The following is a 23,408-nucleotide window of genomic DNA, read 5'->3' as shown; positions in this document are numbered from 1 at the left end:
CCTCTTGATGAGGGTGAGAGAGGAGAGTGAAAAAGCTGGCTTAAAATTCAACATTCAAAATACTAAGATCATGGCATCTCGTACCATCACACCATGGCAGATAGAAGGGGAAAAAGTGGAAAACAGGGACAGATTTTATCTTCTTGGGTCCAAAATCACTACAGATGGTGACTGCAGCCATGATATTAAAAGATGCTTGCTCCTTGGAAGGAAAGCTATGAGAAACCCTAGACAGCATATTAAAAAGCAGAGCTATCACTTTGCCAGCAAAAGTCCATCTAGTCAAAGCTATGGTTTTTCCAGTAGTCATGTTCAGATGTGAGATTTAGACCATAAAGAAGTCTGAGCACTGAAGAATTGATGCTTTTGAATTGTGGTACTGGAGAAGACTCGAGAGTCCTTTGGACAGCAAGGAGATCAAACCAGTCAATCCTAAAGGAAATCAATCCTGAATATTCATTGGAAGGACTGGAGCTGAAGCTCTAATACTTTGGCCACCTGACATGAAGAGCCGACTCCTTGGAAAAGACCTTCATGCTAGGAAAGATTGAGGGCAGGAGGAGAAGGGGACTGCAAAGAATGAGTTGGTTGGATAGCATCACTGATTCAACGAACATGAGTTTGAGCAACTCTGGGAGATAATGAAGAACAGGGAAGCCTGGGGGTGCTGCAGTCATTTAGCAAGAAGTCAAATACAACTTAGCGACTGAACAACAACAGTACATGAAATTGTATCAGAGACTGACCTCATGCTTTATGGAAAGAAAAGCTCAGATTCTCTCCTTAGTTTGTGTGTGATTTTTTTTTTTTGTTTATTTCAAATTTTTTTACTGTGTTATTTTTTACTGTTAAAATACACATACAGTTTATCATCTTAACCTTTTAAGTATGCAGTTTAGACATTGTTGTACAATCTCCAGAAGTTTTTCATCCTGTCAAACTAAAGCTTTATATCCATTAAATAATTAGTGTCCGCTCTCATCTCCCTTCAGCCCGTGAAAACCACTGTTTTATTTTTTGTCTGGTGAATCTACCTCATTTAAGTGGAAACTGTATAGTATTTTTCTTTCTTTGTCTGCCTTCTTTCATTTAGCATTATGTCCTCAAGGCTTATTTGTATGATAGGTGTGCATCAGAATTTCTTTTCTTTTTAAAACTGAATAATATGAAATTGTTTGTATATATCACAGTTTGTTTATCCATTGGTAGATGCTTCGGTTGCTTACATCTTTTGGCTATTATGAATAATGCTGCTATGAATATGTGTGTGTGCCCAATCATATCCAAGCCTTTTTGACCCGTAGACTGTAGCATGTCAAGCTCCTCTGTCCATGGAATTTTTTAGGGGAGAATACTGGAGTGGGTTGCCATTTCCACCTGTAGGGGATTTTCCCGATCTAGGGATTGAACTCAGATCTCCAGTGTCTCCCGCATTGGCAGGCAGATTCTTTACCACTGTGCGACTTGGGAAGGCTATGATTATGGGTATATAAATATCTGTTTGAGTCCATCCTTTAATTCTTTTGAATATATACCCAGAAATGGAATTGCTGGACTGTCAGGGGAGTGTGTAATTTCCTTGGTTCTGTCTCAATGCAGCAAAGATTTGAAATGGGGCAGGGGTTGGGGAAAGCAGTGTTATAGCTCGGTTACAGCTCAGTTTTATTTGAGAAGCAAAGGAAAATACATCCTCGAGGCATGATGGTGGGCTGACCCAAAAGAAGAGAGGGGCTCAATTTGGGCTCCTCTTTTTATATGGGTTTTCTCCTCCTGCTGAGCCTGCTGTTTGTAAACTGGGCTAGCCAGGAAGGCTGTTTGTTTCACCTGATGTTCTTATTCTGGCTCTCACTCTGGTCCTTGGATTTTCTTTTGTTCCATTTTCACAGGCTTTTCCTTTCTTTGTCTTTTAGCCACTGCCATTTTGGACTCCTTTTTCCTGTTCTAACTACCCAACAGGACCATATGATAATTCTATACTTAGTTTCTTTTTTATTCCCTTTAAAAATTTTTTTTATTTGAGTATAGTTGATTTAAATGTGCTAGTTTCAGCTGTACAGCAAAGTGATTCAGTTACACATACATGTGTCTTCTTTCTTTTTCATATTCTTTTCCCATATAGGTTTTTACAGAATACTGAATAGAGTTCCCTGTGCTCTGCAGTAGGTCCTTGTTGGTTCTATTTTATCTATAGTTGTGTTTATGTTAATCCAAAACTCTGAATTAACCCTTCGCCCCCATACTTAATTTCTTAAGGAACCTCCATACTGTTTTTCCTAGTGGCTGTACCATTTTACATTCCCACCAACAGTTCTAGTTTCCTGCATCCTCAACACTTGTTGTTTTCTGTTTTTTGTTTTTTTTTTTTTTTTATAGTAGCCACCCTAATGGGTAGTGAAGCTTTTAGACTTTTAAATTTATGATCAATATTAAGATATTTTTAATGGTAATTAGTTTTGATTTTGTCTGGGGAGTGTGTAATTTCCTTGATTCTGTCTCATCACAACAAAAATTTGAAGCTACAGACGGACCAGTGTTACAGCCACGTGTAATTTCCTCATACAGACCAGTGTTATAGCTCCATGTTACAGCTCAGTTTTATTTAGAAAGCAAAAGAGAATATATCCTCGAGGCATGAGGGCGGGCCAACCCAGCAAAGAGAAGCTCCCCCCCTGCCCCCCGCCCAATTTTGGCTCCTCTGTTTATATGTTTTTCTCCTCCCCCTGGGCCTGCCCTATGTAAATTGGGCTAGCCAGGAGTGCTGTTTGTTTTATCTGAGGTCCTCACTCAGGTCCTCGAACCTTCCTTTGTTCTGTTTTCATGGGCTTTTCCCTTCTTTGTCTTTTAGCCACCAGCATTCTGGACTCCTTTTTCTTATTCTAACTACCCAACATTCCCCCTTTAAGAGACGTGAAGCCCAGTTCTTTGGGAATAGTGTGTTGAGGTCTCTCTGGCTACTTCCTGCTGAACTGGGATGGTGAGGGGCATTGGGCCTCCCCTCTTGCTAGTCTCAGGTCTCAGAGCCCTTATAGCGGTGTCCATCAAAGGGTGAGTGATATTTTCTCTGATTGGCTGTAGTTTTATATGTTCTTGTTGAACTGGCACTGCATATTGTAGCTTGTTGACCTGGGCAGAGACAAAACAGGTTAGACAATTGGTAATATGTGGAGCAATCATAAGCAGCATCAATATGGTGATGACAGGGACTAGTAGGGGCATTAGCCAACTCCAGATTTCCCATTGCCAGGAAGATCCCCCAAAGAGAGATTGTAGCCACCCTGAGAACTCTCCAGCTCATTCTTTGAGATCCTGTAGGGTCTGAATGTTTTTCTTGAAGACTGTGAGACTTTAACTTGGCTGGAGGTATTTACCCAGAAACGACAAGTCTCATTCAAGATGACTCAAGTCCCTCCTTGTTCAGGAATCAGGAGATCTATCTCCTGTCTATTTTGAAGTACAACCCCTGTTAAGCAGTGTTGGCTCTGTAGAACTATCCTGAGAAATCTTATGCCCCAAAACTTAGTTTTGAGGGTGTTCATTAGAATGACACTCATTTGTAGTCCTAAATAGGTTTCTGAGATCTCCCAGGAGCTCACAGGTGTGTTGAGTGTTCTCTTCTGTTTTCTTCCATGGCTTGACTAGTGAGTAGTGAATCCAGGAATCATGTCCTGGTACCTTGACTGCTGTGGGGGTAGAAAGTATTACAGGGTAGGGGCCCTTCCATGTGGGCTGGAGTTGAGCCTTTGGAGACCCATCTTTCCAGACTTTAATTAGGACTTGAGTCCCTGGAGCATATAGTGGTGGCGCTTTAGAATCTTTTGGGTCCTGGTTGACACCCCCAAGCATATATCCTATTGGGATTGCCCAAAGCCATGGTATAAGACTGGAGGGTCTGAATCTCTGGATCTAGGAAGAGGTCATTGACATAAACAAAAGGTCTCCCATATAGCATCTCTTAAGGACTAAGACCAGCCTGTTCCTTAGGGGCAATACAGGTGTGGAGGAGAGCTATTGGTAAAGCCTCCTTCCATCCCAGGGAGGTCTCCTGGGTTATCTTTTTTATCGTTGATTATAAGAATTCATTGGCTCTTTCTACTTTTCCTAAAGACTGAGGCCTCCAGGCACAGTGGAGATAATAAGTAATGCCCAATGCTCTAGAGACCTCTTGGGTGACCTTAGAAATAAATGATGTCCCATTGTTGCTTTGTAATGACCTGGGCAGACCAAATCTCAGAATGATTTCATGGAGCAGTTTTTTTTTTTTTTTAACCACCTCCTCAACCTTCTGAGTCTGGGTGGGAAAACCTTCAGTCCATCCTGTGAATGTATCTGTCATGACTAATAAGTATTTATACCCTTGAGAAACTGGCATCTGGGTGAAGTCCATCTGCCAGTCCTCTTCTGTGTAGGTCCCATGTCATTGAACGGGCTGGGCCAGCTGGGGTCTTCAAGCTCCTTGGGAATTGTTTAATTGGCAAGTGGGACAAGAGGAGACCACTTGGCTTATAGTTGTTTGGAGGCCTGTCCGTCTGAAGGGCCTTTCTAATAATCTTTGGAGGGCCTTTTCCCTTAAATGAGTGGTGGCATGTAAGGAGTTAACCAACTTCCATTGGAGGTTCCCAGGCAGAAAAAAGAGTCCCTCCTTTTGGAACCACCCCATATGATCTTCTTGAAAGCCCTCACTCTTAGCCTTAAGAGTCTTACCTTCAGTATATTGAAGGAGTTTCTGGCAAATTAGTCTGTGGAACTAAGGTGGCAACCCCTATTACATCATTGTTCTGTAATGCTTCTCTCTTAGCTGCCTTATCAGCTGCTTGGTTCCTTCATGCCACTTCTGTGCTCCCTTTTTGGTGTCCTTTACAGTGGGAACTGAAACCTCGGTGGGCAGATGTACTGCCTCTAAGAGCCTAAGGATTTGGTCACCATATTTGACTGGGGACCCTTGGGTGGTCAAGTGGCCTCTTTCTTTCCAAATAGCAGCATGTTCATGTAGCACCAGAAAGGCATATTTGGAGTCAGAGTAAATGGCTATTCTTTTTCCTTTTCCCAGCTCTAAAGCTTGAGTCAGGTCTATGAGCTCAGCTAATTGGGCTGAAGTACCTGGTGGCAAAGGTTTACAGCCTTTATGGTCTCAAAATTGGAGACTACTGCATATCCAACTTTTCTTTTTCCATCCAAGACAAAGCTGCTTCCATCAGTGTACTAGATTTCCTCAGGATTGATCAGAGGATCTTCTTAAAATCCCTCTTGGGGTTTTATCCAATGGTCCAAAATTTCTAGGCAAGAGTAAAAGGGGAGAGAGCCCTTGGGGGTAGGCAGGAAGGTAGCTGGGTTAAGAACCTGACAAGAGGTTATAGTCAGGCCTGGATTTTCCATCAACAATACTTGATATCTGAAGATCCTTTGGTCAGACATCCATAAATGGCCTTTCCCATTCAGGAGTTGTTTCACTTGGTGGCTGGTAAAAATAGTTTGCCCCCAAGAGAGAGTTTTAAAGCATCTTCTATCAGGACTGCAATAGCTGCAAGATTTCAAAGGCAGGGAAAGATCTCTTCCTAATAAGGGAGTGGGACACTCAGGGACCACCAGAAACTGGTGGGAAAATATTTATCCATCCCAGCAACAAAGAAGTGCTCAGATGAATATTTTTGTAATTGTTTTTCCTGTAGCACCCGAAATGGTACACGTTTGCGGGGAGAAGGCTCTGGAGCAGGAGGTCAGGACAGAGTAGGTAGCCCCTGTGTCAACCAAGAAATTCTCGGACCTACTTGCCACATCCAGTTGCACCCTTGGCTCCAGCCCCTTGATGGTTGTCTGTAACAGGCAGGCTGGCTGGATTGGGCTGCTTTAGTCCTGTTGAACCATCATGAGGGAAGGCTTGGCGCTTGATCTTGAGGCTCTTGGGTCCTGAGGGCAGAGTGTCACCCAGGGTCCCAGTTGATGGCATTTGTAGCAAGCAGTTTTAGGAGACTTGTCACGGTTTGGACACTCTTTGGTCCGGTGTCTCACCTGTCTACAGATTAGGCATTTGCCTTGTGCCTAAGACTTGGGGTTTGACGTAGGGCTTCCCTGGAGGGCGGTCAGCATCTGGGCATGCCTTGTCTCTTTCCTTTTCTCCCTTTCCTGGGCCATGGCCTCCCTCTCCTGTTCTCTGTTATAAAAGGTTTTGGTGGCTCTCTGGACCATCTCATCCAAAGAGGCAGCAGTGTCCTGCTGGTGTAGCTGTTTTATCTTTATCCTGATGTCTGATGCACATTGGAACAGGAATTTGTCCCTTAAAATCACTTGTCCCTCGTAAGAGTCTTAAGTCCAGATTCGTAAACTTTTGGAGGGCCTCTTTTAACCTTTCCAGAAAAGCAATGGGGTTCTTGTTGGGCTGCTGAGTTATTGCTGAGACTGGGCATAATACCACAGCTAGGCTTCTTTCTATTTCCATGGGTGGACTTCCTTAGGGATGAGTCTTTCTGAAGCTTATCCTACCCAGTACTGTTGCAACCTGAGGCCCGGGCATCCCTGGATCAGGGTGCAGATCCCCAGGCAGGTTGAGGCATGGCAGCTTCCTGGAGATCAGCAGGTCAAGGCATGTTGGCCTCCCAAGAATTGGTCCCTGGGTAGGTAGAGGCATGTCGACCTCCTGGGACCCATGGACTGGCGGATCCCCAAGCAGGTTGAGGCGTGACAGCCTTCCGAGGGCCAGATCCTTAGGCAGATCAAGGCAGGTCTACCTCCTGGGACCCCCAGACTGGAGTTGGGTATCCCCAAGGTCTCCAATGTGACTAGTGCTGGGTAGAATTAAGGGGTTGTAATCTTAACTCATTGCTGGTTTGTCCACTGTGGATGAGAATAGATAACATGATGTAAAATAATTCAAGCCTGTGTCCTGAGACTGCAAACCCGGTGAAACAGTCATAAGCCTTATCATCTTATTGCTCTGAGGGAATGTAAGTCATCTGATTTCCTCCCCTAGTCCTCCATAAGCGCAGTTTAGGGTGTTTCCAATGGTAAACATTTCATTGTCATAGACCCACTTTAGGTAGTAGCAGATGTAATGACAAAGGAGTGGGTTATTTGGTCCTGTTAGGGGCATTAAGAGTATTTTAATAATAAGTGGGGTGGAGCAATGTGGCCTACAAGAGGGCAGGGTCCTGACTGTAGAGTTAGTAAGTGGCTTAAGAACAAATTGGTAAGAGGCAACAGACCAGATGTTCCATAAAAGTGGAGTGGAGATTTGGTCCAAAGTTATGTTTGTAACTTTAGGAGAAGTGTGGCAAGGGTTTGGGCCCAAACAGCCTGCAGGGCTAACTCCCAGAGTGGCAAACATTATCCCTGGAAGCCCTGTTGCCCTTGAAGGGATGCCACCAACACATGGACTTCTAGCAGGCATTGTGTGTCCGTCACCCACCCTGGCGGGCCCACTGAGAGATGCTGTTGTTGCATGTTGTAGGAAACATGGAAGATGAAGGGCTGACTATCTAGAGGGCTTGGATATTGTACATTTTTCTCTCCCAAGGGCCAGCTGTTTTCTGGTTGTCCCTCCAGAATATTGTAGAGGCAACATTGTGGACCCAGATGCGACTCAGGAAAAGAGCATGAAACAGGAGGGAAGGAGTCAGGGCACAACTTTTCAAAGAATGACATAGCCCAAGGGCATAACATAAACCAATTAAAATCAAATTGGTCCAAGATGACAAGTCAAATTCAACTAAACCTTGAGCCCCAGTCTGCAAGCAAAATGATACAGAGGTGCCAGGACAGTTCCAAGGCACTGTCAAAAGACTGAGGAGTGGGTGGTTCCCCAATTGTTGGAGTGATCCTCCCACTCATTACCATATGAAATCACCTAGCTCATAAAAACTAACCACACCAGATTCCATGACCAGCGCCCTCACCCTCTGTGATAGCCCACACCCTGTGGAGTACAGGCCTGGGATTTCTTTGGAAGGAATGATGCTAAAGCTGAAACTCCAGTACTTTGCCCACCTCATGCAAAGAGTTGACTCATTGGAAAAGACTCTGATGCTGGGAGGGATTGGGGGCAGGAGGAGAAGGGGACGACAGAGGATGAGATGGCTGGATGGCATCACTGACACAATGGACGTGAGTCTGAGTGAACTCCAGGAGTTGGTGACGGACAGGGAGGCCTGGCGTGCTGCGATTCATGGGGTGCAAAGAGTGGGACATGACTGAGCAACTGAACTGAACTGAACTGAACTACTCCTTGGAAGAAAAGTTATGACCAACCTAGATCAGATCAGATCAGTCGCTTAGTCGTGTCCGACTCTTTGCGACCCCATGAATCGCAGCACGCCAGGCCTCCCTGTCCATCACCAACTCCCGGAGTTCACTCAGACTCACGTCCATCAAGTCAGTGATGCCATCCAGCCATCTCATCCTCTGTCGTCCCCTTCTCCTCCTGCCCCCAGTCCCTCCCAGCATCAGAGTCTTATCCAATGAGTCAACTATTCGCATGAGGTGGCCAAAGTACTGGAGACCAACCTAGACAGCATATTAAAAAGCAGAGACATTACTTTGCCAACAAAGTAATGCTAGTCAATGCTATGGTTTTTCCAGTAGTCATGTATAGATGTGAGAGTTGGACTATAAAGAAGGCTGAGCACCAAAGAATTGATGCTTTTGAACTGTGGTGTTGGAGAAGACTCTTGAGAGTCCCTTGGACTTCAAGGAGATCCAACCAGTCCATCCTAAAGGAAATCGGTCCTGAATAGTCATTGGAAGGACTGATGCTGAAGCTGAAACTCCAATACTTTGGCCACCTGATGTGAAGAACTGACTCATTTGAAAAGACCCTGATTCTGGGAAAGATTGAAGGCAGAAGAAGAAGGGGATGACAGAGGATGAGATGATTGGATGGCATCACCAACCTGATGGACATGAGCTTGAGCAAACTCTGAGAGCTGGCGATGGACAGGAAAGCCTGGCGTGCTGCAGTCCATGGGATCACAAAGAGTCAGACACGACTGAGCAACTGAATTGAACTGAACTGGACTGTAGCCCACCAGCCTCCTCTGTCCATTGGATTCTCCAGACAAGAATATTAGAGTGGGTTGCCATTTCCTTCTCCAGGAAAGGATCGAAACTGTAATGGCAGGTGGATCCTTCACCACTGAGCCACCAGGGAAGCCTGACTTTAAATATTAGTTGAGTGTGAACATTAAGTACTCAGCTGTTAGCTTTAATGGTTAATTATGTTTTCTATCCTACAAGAGAAATGAGGAAGATTGGCTTTCATTGGCCTTAAATATTCAGTCACATTTTGTCTGTCTCTTCTGGATTGCTCCCCTCTATTTTAAGATAACTAAGGATGCTTTCCATACTGTTTATGGAGTTCTTACAACAAGAATACTGGAGTGGTTTGCTATTCCCTCCTTCGGTTGGAAGGAAAACTGTAACCAACCTAGACAGCATATTAAAAAGCAGAGACATCACTTTGCTAACCAAAGTCCATATAGTCAAAGCTATAGTTTTTTGAGTAGTCATGTACAGATATGAGAGTTGAACCATAAAGAAGGCTGAGCAGCAAAGAATTGATGCTTTTGAATTGTGGTGTTAAAAAGACTCTTGAGAGTCCCTTGTACTGCAAGGGAGATGAAAGCAGTCAATCCTGAAGAATTGAATATTCATTGGAGGGACTGATGCTGAAACTGAAACTCCAATACTTTTGCCACCTGATGCGAAGAGCCAACTCATTGGAAAAGACCGTGATGCTAGGAAAGATTGAAGGCAAAATGATAAGGGGGTGGCAGAGGATGAAATGGCTAGACAGTATCACTGACTCAGTGGATGTGAATCTGAACAAACTCTGGGAGCTAGTGAAGGATAGCGGAGTCTGGCATGTTGCAGTCCATGGGATCCAAAGAGTCAGTCATGAGTTAACGACTGAACAACAAAAAACAAAGGGTCCAGCTCATGAAATTATTTACTTGTTGATTTGAAACATTCCAGTTTCTGCTTGAAGAAGGAACTGCTTTTTTAGCTGTCTTTGAGATCAAGTGGATAGTTCAGTTATGTTGACTAATATAACACTTTTGTTATTATTTAAAAACAACAGCACCTACCTTGTTTTTCCCCCTTAATAAGACCCTTCAGTCAGAAGCTTACAAATAGCTATCAGCTAATCCAAGCCTTGAAATCTAACTTTAATTTTAACAATTGAAAAAAACATAATTTTGATGATGTCTAGTGACTCTTTAACATTCTAAATAAGGCAAAGTTAGTATATTTTGCTCTAAAAATGTGTCATCATTTATGTCTTCAAATTGGTAATGTTTTAGGTATTATAAAATAAATCCCTTAAATTTATTTTTTGACAGCAAATAATATAAATCTCTATTGGAATATGACTGTAACACTTAGTGAAAACTATTGTTTTTCTTACTAATGGCTTCTAGCAATGTGAAAAGAAAAATTCTCAAAATGTGGGGGGAAGAAAAAAAATTCATAAAAGTATAATCATCATTTTGTGGTTAAACAGTCTACTGAAAAATGGAAAAATGCAGTAAAAACTATTGAAGTAAGAGAGAGAAGCTAAGTCAGTGCTTTTAGTCAGTAGGATTTTCTCTTGATTAAAACTTGTATATAAATTGTTTGGGAATAAATGGAAGAACTCTATAGGAGTCAACAAAACTGTCTGGAGTGGGATGGGTGACGTGAACTTGAAAATGATCAGATAACTGACATTTAGTATTTAATATCAGGTAGATTTGGCCTTTTGCCTCCTAAAAGGAAGATAACCTTTTACTGGACAAACTGCCAAGTTATATTGGCAACAGCATTGTATAAACTGGACATTTAACATGCCTTCTCTATTTAAGTCCAACAGGATTTATGCACATACTTTCTCTTCATTGTTGTAATAGCAACATTCATTGGATAGCTAAGCATAATTCAAGCAGATAATTTTCTACCTCTTATTTATATTAAAGGAAACACTGAGCTTTATAAGCACAGTAAATTAACTTAAAATGATGTATCCTAGTTATTATTAAGACCACAACTCTTCAAGAAAACATCTTTTAAAATGTGTTTTTATGATTGCATTTTAAGCACAGTGGTAGTAATAGTGCTTTTACTCTGAGTTATGTAAAAGAAAGACATTGGAGGGTCTTTCTTAAAGTACAGGAATAACTTCATGGAAAACTTCTTTGAGAGTAGTTATCTCCTAAATACTAAAGAAGAGTTCATTATATAAAGTGTAAATGTAAGCTTTAAAGAACAAGTTGGTTGCTTTGAAGTAAAAATTTACCCCACCAACACTCCTCTGCATTTTCTTTATTATTTTTTATATCACAGTTTTTTTTTTTTCATCTAAGTTTTGCCAAAACCTGAAACACCGCCTTCCTTTCTCAGGTGGTCAAATTCATATTTGCCTTTTTCAGATCCAGTTCCAGAGTACTTAAGTTCACATAGGTTTTCCTGATATCTCTCACTTTAGGAGAGTTAGTGACTTCTCTTTTCTTATACTTCTGCTAAATCTAGGATCATTTGTATCATAATCCAGCAGCCCTTTCTGCAGTTAAGTAGCCTGCCTGTGTATTCATCCCTGGGGAAGATACCACTATCTGTCCATTTGTATAAAGCCAAAATACAGAGAGTCATCTTTGTTGTTTCCTTCCTTTTTATCTCTTCCTCTTGTGTGTTCATCTGCTCAGTTCAGTTCAGTCGCTCAGTCGTGTCCGACTCTTGGCGACCCCATGAACCGCAGCACGCCAGGCCTCCCTGTCCTAACTCCAGGGTTAGGGTTAGGGTTAGGGTTAGGGTCTACTAACTCCTGGAGTCTACCCAAACTCATGTCCATTGAGTCGGTGATGCCACCCAACCATCTCATCCTCTGTCATCCCCTTCTTCTGCCTTCAATCTTTCCCAGCATCAGGGTCTTTTCAAATGAGTCAGCTTTTCACATCAGGTGGCCAAAGTATTGAAGTTCCAGCTTCAACATCAGTCCTTCCAATGAACACCCAGGACTGATTTCCTTTAGGATGGACTGGTTGGATCTCTTCACCGTCCAAAGGACTCTCAAGAGTCTTCTCCAACACCACAGTTGAAAAGCATCAGTTCTTCAGTGCTCAGCTTTCTTTATAGTCCAACTCTCACATCCATACTTGACTACTGGAAAAACCATAGCCTTGACTGACGGACCTTTGTTGGTAAAGTAATGTCTCTGCTTTTAAATATGGTATCTAGGTTGGTCATAACTTTCCTTCCAAGGAGTAAGCGTCTTTTCTTTTCATGGCTGCAGTCACCATCTGCAGTGATTTTGGAGCCCCCCAAAATAAAGTCAGCCACTGATTCTACCGTTTCCCCATCTATTTCCCATGAAGTGATGGGACCAGATGCCATGATCTTAGTTTTCTGAATGTTGAGCTTAAGCCAACTTTTTCACTCTCCTCTTTCACTTTCATCAAGAGATTCTTTAGTTCTTCGCTTTCTGCCACAAGGGAGGTGTCATCTGCGTATCTGAGGTTATTGATATTTCTCCCAGCAATCTTGATTCCAACTTGTGCCTCACCCCAGCACAGCATTTCTCATGATGTACTCTGCATATAAGTTAAGTAAGCAGGGTGACAATATATAGCTTTGACGTACTCCTTTCCCAATTTGGAACCAGTCTGTTGTTCCATGTCCAGTTCTAACTGTTGGTTCCTGACCTGCATACAGGTTTCTCAAGAGGCAGGTCAGGTGGTCTGATAGTCACATCTCTTTCAGAATTTTCCACAGTTTATTGTGATCCACACAGTCATATAAAGCAGAAATAGATGTTTTTCTAGAACTCTCTTGCTTTTTCCATGATCCAGCAATTTGATCTCTGGTTCCTCTCCCTTTTCTAAATCCAGCTTGAACACCTGGAAGTTCATGGTTCACACATTGCAGAAGCCTGGCTTGGAGAATTTTGAGCATTACTTTACTAGCATGTGAGATGAGTGCAATTGTGGTGTAGCTTGAGCATTCTTTGGCATTGCCTTTCTTTGGGAGTGGAATGAAAACTGACCTTTTCCAGTCCTGTGGCCACTGCTGAGCTTTCCAAATTTTCTGGCATGTTGAGTGCAGCACTTTCACAGCATCATCTTCCAGGATTTGAAATAATAGCTTAACTGGAATTCCATCACCTTACTAGTTGTGTTCGTAGTGATGTTTCCTAATGCCTACTTGACTTCACATTCCAGGATGTCTGGCTCTAGGTGAGTGATCACACCATTGTGATTATCTGAAGATCTTTTTTGTACAGTTCTTCTGTGTATTCTTGCTCCCTCTTCTTAATATCTTCTGCTTCTGATAGGTCGATACCATTTCTGTCTTTTATTGAGCCCATCTTTGCATAAAATGTTCCCTTGGTATCTCTAATTTTCTTGAAGAGATCTCTAGTCTTTCCCATTCTATTGTTTTCCTCTATTTCTTTGCACTGATCACTCTCCTTGCTATTCTGTGGAACTCTGCATTCAGATGCTTTTATCTTTCCTTTTCTCCTTTGCCTTTTGCCTCTCTTCTTTTCACAGCTATTTGTAAGGCCTCTTCAGACAGCCATTTTGCTTTTTTGCATTTCTTTCTCATTCGCTTAGTCATGTCCAATTCTTTGCAACCCTATATGAACTGTATGTAGCCTGCTAGGCTCCTCTGTCCATGGAATTTTCCCAACACAATACTGGAGCTGTTGACATTTCCTCCTCCAGGGTTCCCACCCCACAGATCAAACTCGAGTTGGCAGTCCAGTTCTTTACTACTGAACTGCCCGGGAAGCCGACCATTACCAACCATTATCATGTCAGTTTTCCCTGCTAAATATCTTTATCAGTCTGGTTTGATCTCCAGTGTCTCCTCCACATTTTGAACTCTCATCATCTCTGCCAGAGTTGCATAGGGCAAGTGTATGTGGGGAGGGGTGTAGGGCTTCCTTGCCTTCCCTGCATATGTCATTCTCCCACCATCTATGCATTTTCACCAACCTGAAAACTCTCTACCCCATACTGTTGGGATGTTTATGGAGGCTTCATCATGTGAGTATGATCAATTATTCACTCCATTCTGGCCCCTTTCTCCTCTCTAGAGATTAAGAAATGGGGCTGGAAATTCCAGGAATATGGCTTGGTCTTTCTGGTGACCAGCCCTCATCCAGGAGCCCACCTCGAGTCACCCGATAGAACAAAAGACATTGCTATCACCCAGGAAAATCAGTGAGACTTAGGAACTCTGTGTCATGAACTGGGGCTCAAAGGCTAAATGTTAGAACAAAATTCTCCTAGCACCTCTATCTACAAGAGTTTTATGAGCTCTGTACCAGGAACTAGGGACAAAGACCAACACGTATTTTATTTCACAAGGTATATCTATAGCTTTTTTATTTGTTTTTTTCCACTTGGCAAAATGCATTTAAGATTTATCCAGGACTTCCCTGGCAGTCTAGTGGTCAAGACTCTACACTTCCACTGTGGGGGATACAGGTTCAATCCCTGGCTGGAGAACTAAGATCATGCCTGCTGTGCAGCATGGCCAAAAATTTTCCAGAAGAAAAGACTTCAACATGAATGTTGAGGTTAGACAGAAAACAACAAAACTCTGTAAAGCAATCATCCTTCACTAAAAAATAAATTTTAACAAGAAAAAAAGGCTTATTCAAGTTGTACAAATTTTTTTATTAGTTTTTATTTTTAATTAGTTTTTATTACTGCATGGTACTCTGTTGTAATGATGTACCACAGTTTGTTCATCTATTGAGGGACGTCTTGGCTGCTTCCACTTTCATGAATAAAGCCGCTTGAAACATTCATGTGCAGGGTTTTGTGTGAACATAAATTTTCTCATCAGTTTGTGGACTACCTAGGAGTGCTATTGCTGAGTTGTATGGGAAGTCTTTAATTTTATAGGAAGTTTCCAAATTGTTTTCCAGAGTGGTTGTACCATTTTACATTTCTGCCAATAGAGGCATGTCCTATGGCTCTGCATTCTCATTAACATTTAACATTGTAGTATTTTTTTAAATTTGAGCTATTCTAATAGGTATGTAGTGGTACCTTATTGTTTTAATCTGCATTTTCATAGTGACAAGTGATGTTCCGTATTTTTCGTATACTTATTTACTATCATTACATCATCTTAATGAAGTGTGTGTTCAGATCTTTTGCTCTTCTAAAAAACTGGGTTGGTTTTTTCCTTACTGTTGAGTTTTAAGGGCTCTATATACATTTTGGATGCAGTCCTTTATCAGATATGTTATTTGCATGTATTTTTCCTAGTGTCTTTCCCAAAGGAAAGTTTAATTGTGATAAAGTCCAATTTTTAATTTTTTCCGTCATGTGTTACTTTTGATATTATGTGCAAAAGCTGTTTGCCAGAGGTAAAAGAGATTTGTATTCCCCTACATGTTTTGTACATGTGCTTTACATTTATATTTATGAACTATTTTGAATTAATTTTTGTGTAAGTTATGAGATATGTGTTTATGTTCATTTTTTGGCATTTGATTATCCAGTTGTTCCAAGCATTTATTCATATAGACTATCCTTTCTTCATCTGATTGCATTTGTGCTTTGTGAAAAATCAGTTTACTGTATTTGTATGGATCTATTTCTTGTCTCTCTTTTATTCCATTGATCTGTGTGTCCTTTCTTTTGCCAGTACCACACTGTAACATTATAGTGTAGTGTTGTAACTAGCTTTGAACTCATAATGTGAGTCCTCTGACTTTGTTCATATTTTCAGAATTGTTTGGCTATTTCTGGTACCTTTACCTTTCCATGTACATTTTAAAATCAGTCTTTTGATATTTAGCTTTCTGGAATTTTTATTTGGATTGCCGTGAATGAATAAGTGAAATTCAGAATAAGTGACATCTTAATAATGTGAACTCTTCTAATCCATTAACATGGGATTTTCTGATTTTTTTCATCAGTGTTTTGGACTTTTCCAAAAAGTGTTTGTTAGATTTATTCCTGAGTGTCGTTTTGCCCACAATGCTATCCTTTTTTTTTTTTTTTTTTAAGTTTCAAATACTACTTGTTCATTACAGGTGCACAGGAGAACAATTGAGTTTTATATGTTGTCCTTGTATCTTGCCACCTGCTAAACTTAATTATTAGTTCCAGGAGGTTTTTTTGTAGATTATTTGGGGTTTTCTACATAGACAATCATTTCATCTTTGAATAAAGGTAGTTTTATTTTTTCCTGTCCGTCTGTATCTCTTTTAACTTCCTTTGTTTGCCTGTTTGTACTTGGTGGGACTACGCATGAAAGTGAAAGTGTTAGTCACGCAGTCGTGTCCAACTCTTTGTGACCTCATGGACTGTAGCCCGCCAGGCTCCTCTGTCCATTCTTCAGGCAAGAATCCTGGAGTGGGTTGCCATTCCCTTCTCCAGGAGATCTTCCCAACCCAGGGGTTGGACTTGGGTCTCCTGCATTGCAGGCAGTTTCTTTACTGGTTGAGCCACTAGGGACTACACATACAATGTGGTAAAGGATGGTGAGAGAGCACATCTTTGCCTTATTCTCAGTCTCACAGGGAAAGCATTCATTTTCTACTAGAAGTATGTTAACTGTAGGCTTTTTGTGTATACCTTTTATTAGGTTAAGGAAGTTTCCTTCTGTTGCTAGTTTTTGAGAGTTTTTTTTATCATGGGTGAGTGTTAAATTCTTTCTCTTTTTGATTCTGTTCGGTTCTAAAATCAAATAGGTCATTTAATATGTCATTGTTGTTCAGTTGCTGAGTCGTGTCTGACTCTTTGCAACTCCATGGACTGCAGCACGGCAGGCTTTCCTGTCCCTCACTATCTATGGAGTTTGCTCAGATTCATGTCCATTGAGTTGGTGATGCTGTCTAACCATCACATCCTCTGCTGCCCCCTAATATGTCATTAGAACTTAAATAATTACATTTTTTCTTATATAATTACATTTAAACACAATCTTTATTTTTGATAAAAGGAAGAGTCTTAAAATATGTAAATACATGTTTAATATGTAACAGATTAATACCTCATTTTATCATGGAATGAATAGAAAAATATGTAAAGGCAATTTATTATGTAATTTTAAATAATTTTTTTTTCTTTAACTTAAATTATATGATGTACAAAACAATGAAAAATATTTCAAAACTTCCCTTAAGGAGAGGGTGTTAAGTTCTTTATTACTATTAAAATAATTTTAGAATAGGAAAGGCATTGTATAATATACATCAGTTTGAGAAGTATCCAACTTATTCTGTGGACTTTAGTTTTTAACAATCATTTACACAATGTTGGGAATTTCATGACAAAATTGGATGCAGAAAAACTTGTGTGAGAGCCAGAGAGCACACTTCTGCTCAGCTTCTTGTGATAAATGGACAAAAGGTTAAGCCATCAGTCCATTTCCCAGTGTCTATTAAACAGTGACTTTCTTTGTGTTGCTTCACTTGTTAGAGCAATATAACAAGTGTTATTGAGAGGTGAAACAAAGCAAGTCTTACATCAGACACTGATAGCTTTTTAAAAGTTGAAATGGGATGTTATTGGGTGTTCCAAAGAGTATACTGATAGTACATTTTTGTGGAAACCACTGCTCCAGAGTAAACTGTATTAGAAATCAAATCAGCATTATATTTTAATGATCCTAATGTAAATATAAATAAATATTGTGTGTCTAATGCACCAGTTTTAGATAGTAATATTGTGGGCTAGGGAAGAAATTAAAAAAAAAAAAACAAAACTAAAAAAAAAATTGCCAGCCACAGGTTTATTTTCCTTAGCCATTTACTCATGGTAGAGTTTATTTTCTGTACAAAGAAACCTTTTATACATAAGATATAGCCTTAAGCATGATGTAAAAGGTAGACCAGTTAAGTATATAATGCTTTCAGAAGCATGCAGTGTTATTTATGACCTTTCCTATCATGGCCATGGAGTATTTCTTGAGCGTCCATGCAGATTAGATCTTGAACAGCTGCATGGAACACACAGGAGTCATGATTCCTGTTTCTGTGAACTAACTTGAATAAAGTCTTTCATCTAAATCTCTCGCTGTTTGTCTATTTCATGAATCCCTCATCTCATCTCTGAAGGGCTCCATTCAGTTTAATACAGTTCAACATTGTAGTTTAGATCTCTAGAAATTGCTTTTGTAACTCATAATGCACAAAAAAGATAACAAGTTGAAATAATTTCAAAAAAATTTTAAAGAATTATATAAAATCTACTTCAAAATGATTTTGAGGGTGAAGATTTAGAATGATAACTAGGGATTCTAATTCAAACTTAACTAGTTTTGTTAACTACTTAACTTCAAGTAGAATTTGTGTATTCTGAGTGTCCAGAAATTTTTCTGTATTGTAATAGGGACTAATGGAATTATGAGAGATAAGTGTGTTGAGATGTTTGTTAATGAGTTCACTTGTTTTATGTATCTTTATAGTGCTGCCATTCTGGCCTCTTAGTCCTCATAATCTGAGGCTACTGTCACATCCCATGTTCTGTATGAAGTGTTCTGCAGCCACTTTAGCAGTGATTAAACTGAAAAAGTCACTATAATATTATTTAAATTAATTTGTTAGGAAAATATCAGATAATTTTTTCCTCCTGGGTACTTGTATCACTTACTGCCACTTTTAAGGCAGTAACCCATCTGTTGCTTTCCATTTTATGTTGAATGCTTCTTACTCTGTCTACATATTACAATTTCTTTAAACTCAGGAATCTTAATTTACTTGAATCTTCATAAAATATGTACTTTTTTCATTGCCTGGGTATCTACATGTGTGTTCCCTTTTGATAATGAAGATGGTCAAATTTGACTGTAATTTTATTAATGAGCTTATTTATCATATTAAAACCATCTGGTCATAATGTTAGAAATCTGGTATATGTTTCTTTTCTTTGAGTGTATGAAAATTAAGGAGCCAGAGAAATTTTGGTCTAAAGGTTTCTAACTTCAAATGACAAAAACACAAAAGGAGTTTGAGTATTATATATTAGGAATGAAATTATGTAGGTGGCATTTATTTATGCAGTCAGGGAACATTATTGGTATCAACTGAATACTAGGCTCTGCTATATATAGCCTGGAGACAGAGTGATTAAAAAAATGACAAGATTGGTACCTGAAAGAGCTTATAGTCAGCAAATAGACAAAACATGTTGAAACCAGACAGTAACAATGAGCAGTGTATAAGGATTATGAATACTGTAGGGTAGTGTGTTCACTGGAAGGAATGATGCTAAAGCTGAAGCTCCAATACTTTGGCCACCTCATGCAAAGAGTTGACTCTTTGGAAAAGACTCTGATGCTGGGAGGGATTGGGGGCAGGAGGAGAAGGGGATGACAGAGGATGAGATGGCTGGATGGCATCACCGACTCGATGGACGTGAGTCTGAGTGAACTCCGGGGGTTGGTGATGGACAGGGAGGCCTGGCATGCTGCGATTCATGGGGTCGCAAAGAGTCGGACACGACTGAGCGACTGAACTGAACTGAACTGAGGGTAGTGTGAGAGATAGCAGCTGAATGAAGGGTGAGCTACTTTGTATACAGTGTGATTAGAAAAGCCCTTTTAGAGGAAGATACAAAGTATGACCAAAAGGAAGTACCTAGAATTCTGGTCTCTGAATATGGTTTCTCTCTGAAAGGAATCAGAATTCCTCGGAAAACTAGCTTACTGAAGATCTAGAATAGGAACTGTAAAAGAAAACAAAATTATTTAAATATGTTGGGGTCATAATGTGGGCACCAACTTGGAGGAACTCCCACTGACCACTGATGTAGCATTTGGAGCACTGAGAGAATAATGACTGCAATAGATTGAAACACATCCATTATTCAAAATATGTGAGTGCATAATGTTACTTTAAAAATTCATTCTTCACTTTTGGACCAAAACTAGGCAGTCAAATATTTATCTTGCCTTTCCTATAAGAATTGTACCTTAGCATACCCAAATAGTCCATGAGGGGATACTTCTTTAAAAAAGAATTCAAGCTAACAAATGCATAAAGAATGATAAACTGTTCTCTTTTAATGAAATGAAACCAAACAGGCAGTGAAACTTTCTACATTTTTCTTTATATACATTTTAATATTTTGTGTTAGGAAATCTAAAAATCAGTTTAAAGGAGGAGCAGCAAGAATTCAGCCAGTAGGAATGAGAGTGATGGGAAGATATTTCATACAAATAACGCTTTGAAAAAGGTACAAAATTGAAAAAAAATCTGTCCAGATTCAGAGAAGTTTTAATAATTGTGTTCCCTAAAGTACAAGGCATGTAAATTAGAGTGTTGTGGATAAGCAGTTGTTTGTTAGTTTTCAGAATACATAGGACCTGAAAACAGTGAAACCAAACTATTGCCAAGTTCAAAAGGAATTGAGATTCAAAGGAGCTTCTCTATTATTCTTGCTTGGGCTCATTAAAAAAATAATAAACATTATTATTTTATTCAACAGAAGCATTCAACAGTGGATTTAATTAAGCCAAATTGATTTGGCATCAGACCTTACTAGAAAGGTATCATGTATAGAATGCACCATCGATTTTACTCGGGCAATTTGTGCTGAAAGTAGGCAGCCAATTAATGTGATTGTTCTTCATCTCAGCACTTGATTTGTTCTTTTTAAAGTTGCATGTATGGAGATGAATACCCCAAACTTAACGATTTCTGATCCATTACATTGGGCCCTGTTACAATATTAGGGGACCACATATGTTTCCTTCTAAAAGTAGTATGTTCTATACTCTGAGTAATTTAACCTCTCTTGCCAATGAAATCTTCTTCTCTATTCAAATTCTGATACCCACTGTACGTGTTACGAATAAATACTGTTTTGTCTAGGTTCATGTTTGTATGGATAACAATAATTGGGTATTTCTTTGTGAAACAAATTTTTCCCATTTAAGTGATTTGTGCCATGGTGTTATTTAAAAAGAAGAAGAAGAAAAAAAAAACAAACCCTGAAGTCTTGTCTTGAAAATTACTAGTATGGAATAGCACCAGAGTATGTGCATTAATTTTTCAAGCCTGTATTTATCTGTCTGCTCCAAATTGAATGTGTTGTACTATTTTCTGGTATATGAGTTTGGCTCCTTGGATTCAGAAATGCAATAAATGCTGCAACAGAGGAAAGATGGGAAATTGAGATGTCAGACTGAGTCATCAGAGCTCTGGAGGTGGACAGCTGTGTTCCCTGTGATATACCAGGGGTAGTTTGTTTCTATGGCTGGTCACATAGTTTGGTGAAATGAAAAGCATTTCAATTAAGTTTCAATTTTCTCATCTTTATACTTACCTTTTTCCTAAAAATGAGAACAAAAGAAGACTTTGAAAATAATGAAACCAGTTATAGTATTCTGCCATTTATCATTGATTCTTTACTTCTGAATTAAATTTACATATAGAAAGATGGGATTTGCTAAGTAGTATATTTTAAGGAAAAGAGCTTCCTTTATAGCACAATATTTATTTTATAATTTAATTTATATTACATTTGTATTTTTTAACAGGGTATCCAGAAGTTGGCTAGTCAGTATCTGAAGAGAGATTGGCCCGGAATAAAAGCTGATGATCGGAATGATTACAGGTAACTTAATCAGTATTCTTGCCCATTTTCTTTAAAACTTGTTTCACACAGAGCCATGTCACATATATATAATATAAAGACTCCAGGATTTTAAAAAATTTCTTCCTTTCTTTTGCTGTGTTTTTAGACATAATGTCAAAATTATTAAACAGTGTTAATGTTATACAACATATATAATCTATATGCAGTAGATCATTTTCATGTATCTTAAGTCTAGATTATGTTCTGTTAAATTGATGGACACTCTCATAAAGAATTTAAAGTAGATGACAATGGAACACAACTTGTTTCCTCAGTGACCTATAGATGAAACACACTCTTATAGCAATAATGAAACAGGATAATGATGTTCTATCATGATCTTGATTCTTTACTTCTGAAACAAATTCTACATTTGAAAAGATAGAATTGTGTGAGCCTAGGGAAAAAGAGTTTGTGTGTGTGTGTGTGTGTATACTTTATACACACCCAGGGTATCCAGAAATTGACTAGTCAATATCCACATACAAATTTTAAAGAAGGTAGGTGACAATGGAATATAAATTGTGTCATCATACAGACGTTTTATAGCTGATTAACAATTTTGTGACAGTTTCAGGTGAACAGTGAAGGAACTCAGCCATACATATACATGTATCCATTCTCTCCCAAACCCTGCTCTCATCCACATTGCCACATAACATTGAGTAGAATTTCATGTGCTATACAGTGGGTCCTTGTTGGTTATCCATTATAAATATAGCAGTATGTACATGTTCATCCCACACTCCCTAACTATCCCCAGAAACTGATTTGTTCTCTAAGTCTGTGAGTCTCTGTTTTTAAGTAAGTTCATTTGTATCATTTCTTTTTCGATTCCAGGTGTACAGATATCATACGATATTTTTTCTTCTCTGTCTGACTTAGTTCACTCAGTATGACAATCTCTAGGTCCATTTGTGTTGCTGCAAATGGCATTATTTCATTCTTTTTAATGACTGAATCAGATTCCATTGTATATATGTACCACGTCTTCTTTATCTATTCTTCTATTGATAGATATTCAGGTTGCTTCCATGTAGTACTACAGTGAACATTGGGGTGCATGTATCCATCATTCTGACTGGTATGAGGTGATACCTCATTGTAGTTTTGATTTGCATTTCTCTAATAATTAGCAGTGTTGAACATCTTTTCATGTGCCTCTTGGCCATCTGTATGTTTCCTTCAGAGAGATGTTTACTTACATCTTCTGCCCATTTGTTGATAGGATTGTTTGCTTTAATGCTGTTAAACCTCATGAGCTCTTTGTAAATTTTGGAGACTAATCCCTTGTTGGTCACATCATTTGCAAATATTTTCTCCAAATCCATACAGATATCTTTAAAGTATTTATAATTTTGTTTAGACTTGGATGTCTTTTTTTGCAGTTAATTTGGAAGTATTTATTAGGTTTTGTACTCAAGACTGTCCTTAGTGTTGAGGGAAACTATGTCAAAGACAGGGTTTCAGAGTTTGCAGTCTGGTTGAAGTTACGACTAATTATTACTCATGAAGCAATAGCAGAGAATCCAGGGTAATTAAGAACTCAGTATTGAAATGTGTGGTTTGGAATCTGAATATTTATCAGGTTACTGGATCATAAGATAATTTCTTAACAGAGCTAGAAAACTGAAGAATATACAAGAAACCTTAACAGTATTGCTGATGTAAGTAAAGCCTGACCTAGAAAGAGGTTGCTTGCTAAACAGTAGAGAAGAACTCCAACTTATAGATAGGTTATATTCCAAGTTTGTTTGAAATTCAGGATGTGGGCTGCCAAAGAAATAAGGCTAAGGTTATGCCCCCAGGCTAACTTATACAACCTAACTTTTAAAAGTATGG

The 23,408-nt window shown here is 39.4% G+C and overlaps 1 protein-coding gene across 1 annotated transcript in view; it reads left to right on the top strand.

Moving 5' to 3' along the window:
- Nucleotides 1–23,408, top strand: part of FCHSD2 (FCH and double SH3 domains 2) — a 244,535-nt gene that overhangs the window by 68,124 nt on the left and 153,003 nt on the right. The window contains exon 4 of the mRNA XM_002693439.7: nt 21,469–21,545. Coding sequence (XP_002693485.1) covers nt 21,469–21,545 — 77 coding nt within the window. The remainder of the gene's footprint in view (nt 1–21,468; nt 21,546–23,408) is intronic.

Source organism: Bos taurus, chromosome 15 (assembly GCF_002263795.3).
Source record: "Bos taurus isolate L1 Dominette 01449 registration number 42190680 breed Hereford chromosome 15, ARS-UCD2.0, whole genome shotgun sequence".
NCBI classification, from domain to species: Eukaryota; Metazoa; Chordata; class Mammalia; order Artiodactyla; family Bovidae; genus Bos; species Bos taurus.
This window is presented reverse-complemented; position numbering and strand designations above follow the sequence as displayed.